At 34.7% G+C, this 13,251-nt stretch overlaps 2 protein-coding genes across 3 annotated transcripts in view; one reads left to right on the forward strand and one right to left on the reverse strand.

Moving 5' to 3' along the window:
• Positions 1-61: 61 nt before the first annotated feature.
• Positions 62-5,508, forward strand: LOC144975248 (proteasome assembly chaperone 3-like). Its single transcript, XM_078919157.1, has 3 exons — positions 62-219; positions 1,042-1,230; positions 4,263-5,508. The coding sequence occupies exons 1-3, from the start codon at positions 169-171 to the stop codon at positions 4,398-4,400; spliced, it is 378 nt and encodes a 125-aa protein (XP_078775283.1). The 5' UTR covers positions 62-168; the 3' UTR covers positions 4,401-5,508.
• A 2,670-nt stretch (positions 5,509-8,178) lies between these two features.
• The window catches only part of LOC144975259 (coiled-coil and C2 domain-containing protein 2A-like), a 52,522-nt gene continuing 47,449 nt past the window's right edge, over positions 8,179-13,251 (reverse strand). For both annotated transcript variants that reach the window (XM_078919193.1, XM_078919185.1), the window contains 5 exons: positions 12,891-13,042; positions 12,100-12,222; positions 11,192-11,358; positions 10,346-10,421; positions 8,179-10,091 (listed from right to left, as the gene is read on the reverse strand). In XM_078919193.1, the coding sequence (XP_078775319.1) occupies positions 9,903-10,091; positions 10,346-10,421; positions 11,192-11,358; positions 12,100-12,222; positions 12,891-13,042 (707 nt within the window). In that variant the 3' untranslated portion in view covers positions 8,179-9,902. The remainder of the gene's footprint in view (positions 10,092-10,345; positions 10,422-11,191; positions 11,359-12,099; positions 12,223-12,890; positions 13,043-13,251) is intronic.

Consider the following 13,251-nt stretch of genomic DNA (forward strand, 5'->3'; position numbering starts at 1 on the left):
AATACCCAATGAAGTATGAAGTACTCATGGTCTCTTGGGCTGAAGATAAACAAAGTATTTTCTTCTTTCACTTTCTAATTCGCCTTCGCAAGTCATTCCACAGTCAGTACAATAGTTTGAGTTTGATACCAGTCTCAAGTCCCAAATTTCTGGGGGACGAGTGGGAGAATGGATTCATCCATTGTAAACAAGGTTTCGCCGCTGGTACCAACAAAGCAGGTAGTAAGAGTCGGGAATAATTATTACTCTGTTAACTTACTGAGTTGATTCCCCAAATATTTTTTTTTCCTTTAATTTAAAAATTTAATAGATATCAAATTGGGTTGATCTCAATCCTTGTAAATGAGATTTTCAAAACGATCCTAATTTATTCTAATGATAGACGTCTACCATTTTTTTTTTTAAATCGAATAATCGCCTAATAATAATATAAGTTATCATTAATATCTGTATCTGTGAAGTCATCATCATCCATCGTGGCTTGTAGGGTAGAGTCCGTGAAATTTGTCACTTGTCACACCCCTCTCTCTAAATGCAAATAACCTAGTGTCACATCACTTTGATGCTCTTTTCATCTATTGTTTTTAAACTACCAATCAGCATTTTTTACAGTAATGTCATGACACAATCGTGTCATTTTACGCAATAGCGTGTCTGTCGTTCCGTGCGCCTGATTCTTCTGATACTTCTGATTCTTCTGAAATCCAACACTCGGCATTCCAAATTCCCACTTTCACTCGTCATTTTAAGTGGTTTTTTTTTCAACTTAGATCCTTACTCTACAACTTGTTACTTTGATATTGTCTGATTTAAACATTATTTTGACATTCCCATCGTTTGCAATGATATGTTAAAGATAGTTTTTAAATTTTTTACTGTCTTTATACAGGCATGCTCATTACTTAAATTTTCATAAAAGTCTAAAAGTGAAAATCACTTTTTATAAAGAAAACAATTCTGCCCTTTTTTGTTTCTTGATTTAAAAAAAAATGATATTTATATAATTTTGTCTGTAATTTTATTTTTACTTTTCTTTCGTAGACCACTGCGGAGATAGCAAGTCATCCAACAGATATTGTTGTGAACAAATTTGAGGACCATCTTTTCATCATTGTCACTCAGTATCAAAAACTTGGAACTGTTGTTGAGGTTTCCAGAGATGTTGTCAGTGATGAAGTTCAAGGTCCCATTCCAATGTTTTCTACCAATGTTTTGCTTGGAAAAGATGAGGTACATGAAGATGAATATCTCGTAACTTTTTGTAGTCATATAAATGATTTCATTAAGTATTTTGCAAGTTTAGTACTATACTGTTTAAAAATGTTTGGTTTATTTTTGTATTATCATAATATTATCATCATCATCATCACCATTATCTTTTGTGCGCCTTTGTGGTTTTGTGGTATAACACTCACCTTCAGCCCGGTAAGTTCCTGGTTTGAGTCCCATTGTGTGCAATTCAAAGTTGAGTCGAAGGAAAATACTCTTTACTCACATTCTCTCAATGCACCAGGTGTAAAATGAGTTTCTGGCAAGTAGTAGTGTCGCCTCTGACAAAGTGTAGTAGCGCCTTACTGGCATCATGTCTTGCCCTATATGTTGTGTTGCTATTGGCTTGGGAACCCTTGAAAGGTACTTTGAGCACATTTAGTGGATATCCACAATATAAAAAAAGCTTCAGTTTTTTATTTTCAGAAAGAAAAATGTGCTATAGTTTATCAATTTGTTTCCTATTCTGAAAAGAAAGCAAATAATTAAGATATCTTCCTTTGCAATAGAATCAAAATTCAAAACATATTGCTCACATGGCTCAGCGGTCTTGTTTTGTAATATAAAAAGTAACACAATGTTGAGCGTGACAATGATCACAATCTCCAAAAAAGGCTCTCTAAACACATTATCAGGTGTGCTTGTCTCTAAATAGTAGGCTAGTCTATTTCACCAGATCTTAGTCACAGCTACCCATCTGCTACTGGATGAACACGGAGGGTCAGAAAATCTGACCACACCAGGATTGATACCAGTCCTTTTGCTTGTGAAGGGAGTGCTCTATCATCTGAACATTTACCCCCACTAGTACAAAAAGAATGCTTAATAGCTGACTTATGCTGTATGAAGTGGAAATTACCTTCATATGGCCTGCTGTGGAATAAATGAAGTATTGCAATGTACCTTAAGCATGGTAAATCCTTAGGAATACACAACAGTGGTCACTATGCACTCCGATTTTAAGCACAACTAGCAATACTAGTAATAAGCACGCTTGGGGTGTGAAACAGAATTTTTACTTTACAGATTTACCCCTTTTTTAAGCAAACTCACCCAAATAGAGTTTGCTTATAAGCATATTTATTTACTTTTTTAAAAATTGTTTAAAACAAAGTCAAAGATCATATATTAATCAGTAAATATGGTTTTGTGAAGCTATTGAAATGCTCTGGGGATGTCAAGTAGAGACGTGCTGTGGACCGGTCCCACTGTCCTTTAGCTGAGAACTGGGGACCGGTCCCAAAGTGGAGAACCGTTGGCGGTCCTTACTTCTTATAACCTTTCAACGGTCCCAGTGATTTTCACGCCATACTACTGCCCCAGCGATTCTTTGCCTCGGTTCTTTTGCCTATCTTCCACAAATCACCACCCATCCCACTTAATTAATCGCACCCACCCCCCTTTGCTATACACTAATCGACACAGACAACCATCTCCCTCCACTCCGCAAACTGCCCTTTCGTGTGTGAGATGGGGGGAACAGTAGGCGCATGACAATCACCAATGCCTTGGACGATTCCATTATACGGGGTAAATTTAAAAATTTACTACAAATGATCGCAATGACAGTGATCTATGATGAAGGCATGACCCCTCTTCTCTAATGGGTTATTGTTTGAAATGAATGTGACTACTAAAGATGTGTGTGTGTGTTTCGAACCTAGCAAGTCCGATTCTTTTGTCTAGTATCTCTTGTCACCACTCCTTTCTATCGCATTGTTGTCATTTAAAATAATACAATAATATTAAAATTTCGTTTGGTGTTTTACTAATCAAATAATATGAGTTTCACATATTATATCTTCCTTCCAAAATAACAGTTATAACGTCTGTATTTTTAAAAAGCCCAATAGAATATTTGGGGGCCCCGATAGTTCAGTTGATAGAGCACTCTTTATACGCAAAGGCCAGAGATCGATCCCGGGTGCAGTCGAGCTTTTTTTTTCTCTGAACCTTCTGTCTACTCAGCAGTGAATGGGTAGCTGGGTTTGTTAGATCTGGCGAAAAGTACTTTGGGATAGACTAGCGTCCTATCCAAAGGTAGAAATATTTTTTTAAAAGCGCTTTACAATGGGTCCCTGACTAATAGCAACACGTAACATGTAGAATGAGACATGACGCCTGTTAGGCGACATTACAATTTTTTTCCGACAGAGACAACACTGTTGACGACCAGGTACTCATTTTACACCTGATTACGGTGAAAGGATGTGAGTAAGGAGTCTTTCAAGGACTCAACTAGGCGCAGAGCAAGGCTCGAACCCAGGACATTCCGATCCGAAAGCGAGTGTCATAACACAAGACCACATAGCCGCACAAAAATAGAAAAAAGGAATGAAGGCGGAAAAAAACCCAAAACAAATCAAAACAAACTCTTCCCATACTTTTGGTCCAGCATGCCACAGACACTAAATATTAACAATCCCTTTTCCCTAACACTAACATTGACCTGACCCGCTCCATTAATCTTCGCAGACACACACACACACACACATGCTTAATGGATAGTGTTATAGCACTATTTTCATGTTTTGAGCCTTCTACGCTCTCACTTACACTTAGCAGTTCTACGGCCATCTACTGCAGGCACGGTCCCATCTTTTGACGGTTCTTGTGATTGGCCAATGTTGAAAAAGAACTGGTTCTTTGATGGTCCCAACTCCCAACGATGCCTTGTGAATTGCCAATGTCGAAAAGGAACCGGTCCTTGCAGTTTTCATTTCCCAGGGACCGTAGAACCGGTGGTCCTAAACTTGGGACAGCTCTGCACTAATGTCAAGCAGACCTACCAATTCTATTAATTAATTAAAACATATCACAGCATATCAACAGTTCGGGTACGGGAGTGGCTAAAAATGTATTCAAGCATTTCAGATGTATCTTTAAAAGCATAACAGTTGTATTGCATTATTCTTATCAGTGATTTTGTAAGGAATATATGTTCAAGTCCAATAACACTTTTGAAACTTGTATGTCTGTATATCTTTTTCCAGCCTTTGACGCATGTGATAGCAAAGACTATTGTGACTGCTTTGAATCCTCCTATCCCAGTTATACTAAGTGTTGCTTTGAAAGAGACATCCCATGACGCAGTCCTATCCATTATTGAACTTATCAAAACATGTTTATGACCTTCCTCTCTTTCATTTTCTGATTCATTATATGTTCGCTGTTCATTATGTATTATTAAATAAACGAAGATTTACATTCTATTTGTGAACATTGAGGACTGATATAGTCTGTTCTAAAATAAACTACACTGTTGAATGGCAAACTTTCAACTGCTTGCCAAGAATCAATTTACATATGACAGAAATCATACATGAAACAGCATTTTATTTATAGTGAGACTTGCATAGCCAACAAGGTTTAGAAAATCAAACTTGTCAAAATGGTTGAAAATGTGGACTATATAAATCGCCAAATTTATTGTAATGTCCTTTATTTCAACAAAAATTTTGATGCATCTTCGTAGTGACTTTGTCTGTCTTAAAGTGTTTTGTAGTAAATCCGTTCCAGTTGTCTACTGTTGAAAGAATTTGTCAGTATTTGCTGGGACAAATGTTGATTTCAACTGTCACTTCATATACCCTTATAGTCTTATATTAGGCTCATCTTGGTTAACTTCTAAAGAAATCATTGCTATTCAAATTTTAATGCACAATAAAGCTCCAATTCATAAGACAAAATTAACATGACTCTTACAATAATTATAATATCATCAACAAAATTAACGACTGATGTGTACTATAAAGCAGTGGTTAAAGCCAAGAGACTTTCCAAACTTAGATCATTGTTGGGCGCTTCAACAGACATTTATAATGGATTCAGTGAAGATTACATTTGAAGGCTGACAAAGCAAAAACTGCAAAGCAAAGTATGTTGATCATACTCCAGACAGTATTGTCATATTACTTGTTAACTTGTTAATGCTTAAATACCACGAACGTCAATGTAAGGTGAATTTTATGCCCTTTAGAAGTGGAAGTATCCATAAAATATTGCACAAAGACTTACTTGATTAATGTATATATTATGTGATATTAAAACTTCATAAAAAATGGGATTTCATTAAATTTGTTGATATTTTCTTAATAGCTTTTTTTTCCACAAATTTTTATGCATTGTTATTTTCTATGATGATCTGTTTGCTTTGTTAATCATCCTGATACTTTTTGAATAAATAATCCCTGTTTTGTTTATTTTTTAATGAATAAATATCTGTCAAATCAACAAAAAGAATTGTCTTCCTTCATTTCAGAATAATTCTGTTTCTAAGGACATGTATCATTGATCAAGATTTACCCCATCATTAACTTGTCCATTCGTACAGGCTTCGAGTATGCATGTGAGATGTCTGTGATTTCTAGATTTTCACGACGAGTTTCTCAGTGACATATGCAAAGAGTATGAGTTCCATAATTTTGAATTTGTGTTTGTTTTTTGCCTTCTCGTTTAGTAGAGTAGAGAGGATGGAATCGGAGGCCGCTTCCCATCCTTATTAGATAACTTGGTCTATTAGACCTGGCAAAAAAGTATTTAGCTGTATACTGGAGTATTGTCATAAGGATAGCAAGCAATATTTACTCTAAATGTACAAAGTTATATATATGTAGATCAGCTTTGCCATTATTATTCTGGTCAATAGGTAAAAAGATACTACATATGTTTCTTTTGCCACAGACTGTATTGTCATCTTTCGAATAGTGCATTACACATCACAATCGCATAGTTGACAATACACCTTTGGTCAGCAGAATTAAATCTTGGCAACTCTTTCGTTTCTTTTACCCCACTTAAACTTAGAGGTGGGGTGGACTGAGGGATGGAAAGTTTAATTGTCTGACACTCAAAAGTGTGGGAAAAGAACGAGATTTTATATATATAATGCAATTTCCTCTAAATTTGCTCAAGTCAAAGTGTTTCACAGTATGGAGAATGACACATCCAGCCTTTTAGTACTAGCATAATATTTTCAACAGAGACAACGCTGTTGTGCTAGGTGAGTAAAGAGGTTATTGTTTTTCCCCTAGGTCATACCTTTACATAGCAAAATAGCAGGATTTGAACCTATGACCTACAAGTTGCAAGCTGTGAGTCTTGAAGCTGTGCAGGAGTGATTTCGTATCTTGGAGACTTTTGGGCATCATGTGTTTGTGAGGGCGGGGGATAAGGATTAACCTTCTTGTCTACGATACAGAGCATCAGGAGTTGTGCTCCAGGGTGGACGAGATGGTTATGATGATGTCCAAGAAAATGAAGTGACCATCTAATCTTGTACATCATTTCTCTTGATTGTATTCTAAGGTGTCAATTTTTGTCAAAACCAGATTCTGTATAAGACTCTGGGTAGTCTCATGTTAGACACACAAGATTGCTGTGGGATTTCTATTCCATTTTTCATTTGGAATAATTCTAGTCCTCCCTGATTTCGTTTTTAAGTAATAAGTGACCTAAAAGTGTTGGGCATTAATGAACCCTAAATCGAAATATTGTAAAGTCCTCTTTGTTATTTAAATCCTTTTGCTAGGCTCTTAAAACAGAAGACTATAATAATATTATTAGAAAGAAAGAACAGAGTTAAGCTCCAGTAAGAATCCATCCATGTACCTATCTTGAGGCAAATTATATTTATTGTCTTAGATGGTGGCAAGGGATTCCTATCAAAAGGTGGTTTGTGAAACATACTCATTCAGAGAGATGATATACTGAATATAAATAAAATCTCTCAGAGAAAAAATGCAAACGCTTACATTCAACCGTAGATGACATTGGACTACTCTCCCATAGATTTCAGAATATATGCCAGAAGACTGAAAGTTTAAACTCGGCAGCAAGCTCAATTGGACTCAAAGTAAACAGCAAGAAGACTCAAGTCATGAGAATCAACATGTTAAACAAAGATCCAGTACTTATTGATGGAAATCCTCTAGAATATATTCAAGAATTGTGACACATACTTTTTTGGCTGCTAACTGACAACAGATGGTGACTGCAATGCAGAGATCAGAATCAGTAAGGCAAACCAGACAGTCGCCTCCCTCAAACAAATTTAGAGAGCAAGGGGATTGTTCCAGCACTAAAATAAAGAGTTTTAAAAGTAATGTCTTGAGCATTTTGTTCTATGGTTCAAAATGTTGGAAGATCACAGAGAGTATCACCCAGAAACTTGAAGTATTCCTAAACAAATGTTTGCAACAAATCTTCAAGATATTCTGGCCAAATACAATCTCAAATGAGGACCTGAGAGCGAGAGCTGAAGTGGAGTCTCTGGAGAGTCTCAGTAAAAAGAGAAGATGACAATGGCTGGGGCATGTCTGTTACAGACCCGATGAAACACTGATAAGGAAGGCTCTGCAATGGACACCCCAGGGAAAGAGGAAGCGAGGCCGCCCCAAAGAGACTTGGAGACGTACCGTAGAGATGGACCTAAAGTAGAGAGGCCTGTCCCGCGAGATGTCCCCAAGAATAGCTACTGACAGGACCTGGTGGAGATCCCTTGCATCGCCTCAAGTGCCAGCAAGCCCAGAGAGGATTGAGTTACATTCGACTGCCTTGTAAAGCGCTTTGAGCACCTTTAGTGGATATTGCGCTATATAAAAGCTCAACCTTTTTCCTTCAAGGTAAGGGACTACTGTTAAGACTTGAGCAACTTTAAGCCATCTCATTCCATAAAAAAGGTAGGAAGTCACAGAGATAAGGATAACAAATGTGACCTTGCCACTTCGGACATTAAATATAGATGACTTGGAATTGAATTAATGAATATTTGCATTCAAGCAACTTTTCAAGTATTACAAATACAAAAAGTTATTGTGGGAAGTCCCTAAAATGAAAAACCGAATTTTCAATGTAAGGACATAAAAGTCTTTTAAAACATGCCAATAAAATAACATTTGAACACCTTAATTTGAGGTTATCTTTTATTGTAAATTCAATACATATCAATTTGTTTTATAACCATGCTAATTTCATTTACGTACATACAACTATAAATGAATATAATATTTTTGCCTTCATCATGAGGCTGTTTAATGAATAAAAGGATTTACTTTATACAAGACTTATAAACCTCATACTATAGAAGGCTCTTACTTCCCAGAATAAAAATTAAAAAGAAATAGGGAGAAGAAATTGGACGGAGATTAAAGATTATCCCATGAATGTGTAAGTCATTATGGGCGACCAAAGAAAATATATCCTACCTACAAAGATGTAGATAATGATTTCATAAACAATAAGTTCAAGTAGTGAACATCAGTTATGGGGGATTAGTAAGACTTGCCCCTATCACAGACGAGATATAAAACTGTTCACTGATATTTTTAAGTATTAGAAAATATAAAAGCATCCAGTGAATAAGATAAAATAATTTTGAAATTCAACTTTTCATAGTGACTGCATTAAACGATGGGCAATAACCGTGTGGTTATTCATTCATAGTAGTGCTGATGATAATCATAAAGCCTATTTGTATACCCCAAGTTTTCAAATAATTCAACAAGGTATGTATTTTGCCGTCAGTCAAAAATAACTTATAACACCTGACAACCTATTTTTGTGTAAAGGCTTTGGAAATATAAAATAAAGGCTTTCTGAGTTGCTGATATTTTGGTCTCATCACACTTTATCATCAAATTTTGATTATTTTTAAGTCGACAGTCATGAAACGCAAAATAAAATAACGCTTAATAAAGCAACAAGTGAATTCACATAAAGTAAGAGTTCATGGCTTTACTCCTGCTAGTAATTCTATGTATATGGTTTTCTTGACCAAGTTTCCCTGGAACTTGTGCATGCAGTGGGTGAGTTGGTTTTAAAAAAAATTATATTTGTGGCCGCATTGCAAATGCAAAATTTGATCCTCTCCGATATGCAACAGAAAATTTGGATGATTTGCAAAAAGGGCAAATTTTTCTTTGCAAAAAGTTTGCAAAATCAGTTTTTTGGGGCAATATTTAAATTTAAATCTGACTATTGTGCCCAACTACACATTCTATCAAAGAAGTTTACTTTAACTGTATTTTTTTTTAAAGTGCACTTCTGGACAGTGGATGTGTAAAAAGACATTTCTATATTTAACACTTTGCGATCTCCAATTAATATTTCTGAAAAATTATTGCAAAATTTGAAACTATCAATGCAAAAATTCATAAATTTCATTGAAAATGAAAAAAAAACGAAAACAGCAGGGACATTCAGAAATGCATCACATTGAAGCAAATTCATTTCCTATATAATCTCTAGACATTCTCACACAGTTTTTGTGGGACTAATTTTAAGTAATGTGAAAAGTTTATAAATTGATGCCCTGAATCACTGAGTAAAATCTGTCATTGCATTTGCTTTTATCATCAATTACAATATTTCATAGGGTGCAGATTTGCACATTGTCACCCCACAACAATCTTTATTCATCTTCAACACATTATAAACATCATCAAAAACATTCTGTCATCAAAAGTGGATGTACTAGCCTTGGCTTGAAATTGAAATGATCGTGTAACAACTTTGTCACAATTTTACAAAACTTCATTGTTGATGGGTGACCCTACAAATTAAGCCCAGACCCTAATTCTTTCAAATTCTGAAGCAACATTATCTAAGGCACTGAAAAAGGAATGATGATAAAGTTATCTCAACCGGATCAAAGATGCAACATAAATCCAGATCGACATGACATTGTTGGAGTATCCATGCACGTGAACAGCCAAAGCAAACTCTACATCACTGGTTTCCTGGGTATGGACTCCAGTAGAGAAGACCGCCTCAGTGATACTGTTCATGTCCGAGTAAGGGATGTTCAAGGGGAATCCAGATACCTTGAATAAATAATGTGGAAAAGTTTGGTGAAGTCCAGAACTGGGTATTTCTAAAGAGATATGTTATGTCTAGCTCATAAACCGTTTTTCGAGAGGAAAATGTACTTATGATACATTTTAAAAATGACATGTTATTATTTTATTATAGTGATAAAAAGAAGTATGTTTTGAAAAGTAACAATTACCTGTAACCATTTTCAATCTAATAGATTAATGTAAGTCTTAATCTAAACGATCTATTGTGAAAATATTACCTTGTACGACTTGAAAGATTCTTCCAGATCCTTCAGATTTGACTGATCAATGGGTTTGCCACAGTTTTCCTCCAACCTTAAGAAAGTATTGAAAACATGAATCAAATATAGAATTACATTTAATTTGTCGTGATTATTCCGTTGAAGAAAACTAATCATCTGATGCTTTTAATCATTATGACCAAATAAACGGAACATGAGTGGCATTTGCCTCGTTTTGACTAGATGAACAGGAATACTCCCCACTGCTCCTCCTTCCCCTTCTTTCTCTTCAAAACCGATGGACTTAGACTGAGTGTTACTGTCTATATATACAAAACAAACTAATGTGTGATGTTAATCAAATGACTCATCTCAATGATGTGCCTCTCTTAATGCCAGCAAGTTTTATTTTTTCCTTTAGGCAAAATATTGTAAAGGTTTGGACATTCTATTGTCATATAAAAATAATAACTCATTTCAAGATTGATTGATTCATTCGTAACTGATCTATATTCATTACTGTAAAATTCACACCATATAGCATCAGTTCCATAACAAAATATGACCAGATTGGGAATCACTTGGCAATAACACCTAATAATTCTTACATTCTAAAAGTAATGAAAGAAAGATTTCATTCTCAATGACAGCTGGCAGATAATACTAGGAATAAATACATTTTAATTAAAAATTAGAGAATGAAAATAATATTGAGCCAACACCTCATCTCCTCATAAACTGCATCAATGCTTAAAATCAAATGTTACATAAATATTCGGGTATATCTCCAGGAATAGCATGAAAGCTATACTGAAATTGTTTATAGAAACAAATTTTTAAATACATAATAAATCTATCACTCACGTTGGAAGTAATTTCCTCATAATTTGAGTACAGTGTCGATTCCAACGAGTGATGTACCGACTTCTCCACTCCATGATTTTGTTTTTCAGCATTTGTTCAATACGTTCCTGGAGCTCAACCACCAACTTTGCCATTGTTTTGTCTTTCTTGAAGGGCAACTGCATGGGCTGAAGACAGAGTTGAAAGCAAAACGTCTTAAAAATTTTCTGTAACTGACGTATATCACCAATTTATAGGTTAGCTTGAAATTTGAATATATGCGATGTGCACAAGGAGAATTTGACCTGAAATGTTTTAACAGTGATCTAAGTTGAAAATTGTCAGCTTTTGATGTGTGTTGATTTTGCATTTAAATGAATTCTTAATACAAAGAATATCACTCATTTCGAATTCAATAAAAAACTCATATATCCAAATAACATATTCTAAGTTATATCTATCTCAACCTAACCACCATCACCAACACTCAAACAGTATGGTCAAATTTCTTGCTTCATAACATCGGTAGAATAACAAACTGATACTTGCAGAGGTGATCAAAGTGCAAGAACCATGATCTACAACTATATGGTAATAGTTTAATTTTCAATGATTTCCCTAGGTGCCAGCTGGTGTGATGTTCTTTTGAAAGTTGGTTTATTTCAAATGAGTTTTTGTCACTTCTCCCAAATTGTGAGTGTGCAATTGTATGCAATTAGGAAAATTGAACATGCCTATTAAAGTAGAAGAAAATCCCACCAGAAAAGTGAGGATCATGTGCATCATGCTTTAAGATGGCATGCATTGTACAACATATCCATAACAGCATTTTGCCAAAAGCCCTCAATTTCTCTAAATAAGTAGACTGAATAGAGTTTTCAAGACTAAGATTTCTAAAAGACAAATGGACCAATGACTTTTATAAATACCTGAACTGAAGCCAGCCCTCTGTTAGGAAAAGACTTGGTATAAAATGGTTGCCATTTACTTGTATTTGAGACATTAAAATCCATTTGAGATGGTTTCTCATATTGCTGAACGTTAACCCATATCTGAAAGGTATTGATACAATATGAGCCTACATACATCGCGCATGAAACAAAGTATAATAATACATTTTTTAAATATATTTTTCTCCTTTCATTTATCATATAAGCAACAAATTATTCTCCATCCAATTATTTTTCAAAATGTGAAAAGGTGAATAATTGTGTCGATACATTTGTAAATGAATGCCATTTAAGTTTCTATTTTTGTCAGTTTCACTTTTAAAATAATGAAATATGAGCAACCAAACTGTAATGGGTTTTGTATATACAAAGGCTTTTTTATTGAGAGTTTCGAGTAGCAGAAAATTACATCATTTGAAATGCTTTTCACTTTATATAGAGCGTGTACTCACCAGTAAATCGTGATATTAAACTAAATCCTAAGTTAAAATAAAAAACAAACTACAACTTTAAAAATAAATTTGTACAACTTTGGAAAAAAACAAAAACAACAAAATCTTTCAAATTAATTGATCTACTACTATTCTATTAAATATCACATAGCATAGATAAACAAATGCGCATTCTTTCATGTGTCAACAATAATTACAAAAGAGTGGTATCATAATTTGATGCTGATGAGCTATTTCAGAAAAATTTGTAAAGTCTATTACTATTTACCGCGCTTGGTTACAATTTATAAGAGGAGAGCTGAGTGAAATTATACTCACATTCTCAGCATTGATGAGACAACCAACCACTTGTAATGGGCAATAATTGTCTGAAACATTAAATCGTTCCCCAGATCTGGCATTCCAGACAGCATAATTTCCATTTTCTTCTGACAGTACATAGGCTGTTGATCCTTCAGGCACTGCAACTCCTGAAAATAAATATAGGCATAGTATATTATATGTTTAACCCTATCCCTCCTAAAAAACTCAAGTCCAAATACCCTTATCCTCCTAAGCCAAGGGACGTAACTCTTAATTACTGTTTTTTATTAAAGGTGTTACAAACTTTAAAAAATCATAGAAAATGTACTAATTAATGAAATTTATTGCAATTAATTCCAAAAAATTGGTCATTTAA

The sequence above is a fragment of the Berghia stephanieae genome, chromosome 1, assembly GCF_034508935.2.
Source record: "Berghia stephanieae isolate SIO BIC M18660-M18661 chromosome 1, UCSD_Bste_1.3, whole genome shotgun sequence".
NCBI classification, from domain to species: Eukaryota; Metazoa; Mollusca; class Gastropoda; order Nudibranchia; family Aeolidiidae; genus Berghia; species Berghia stephanieae.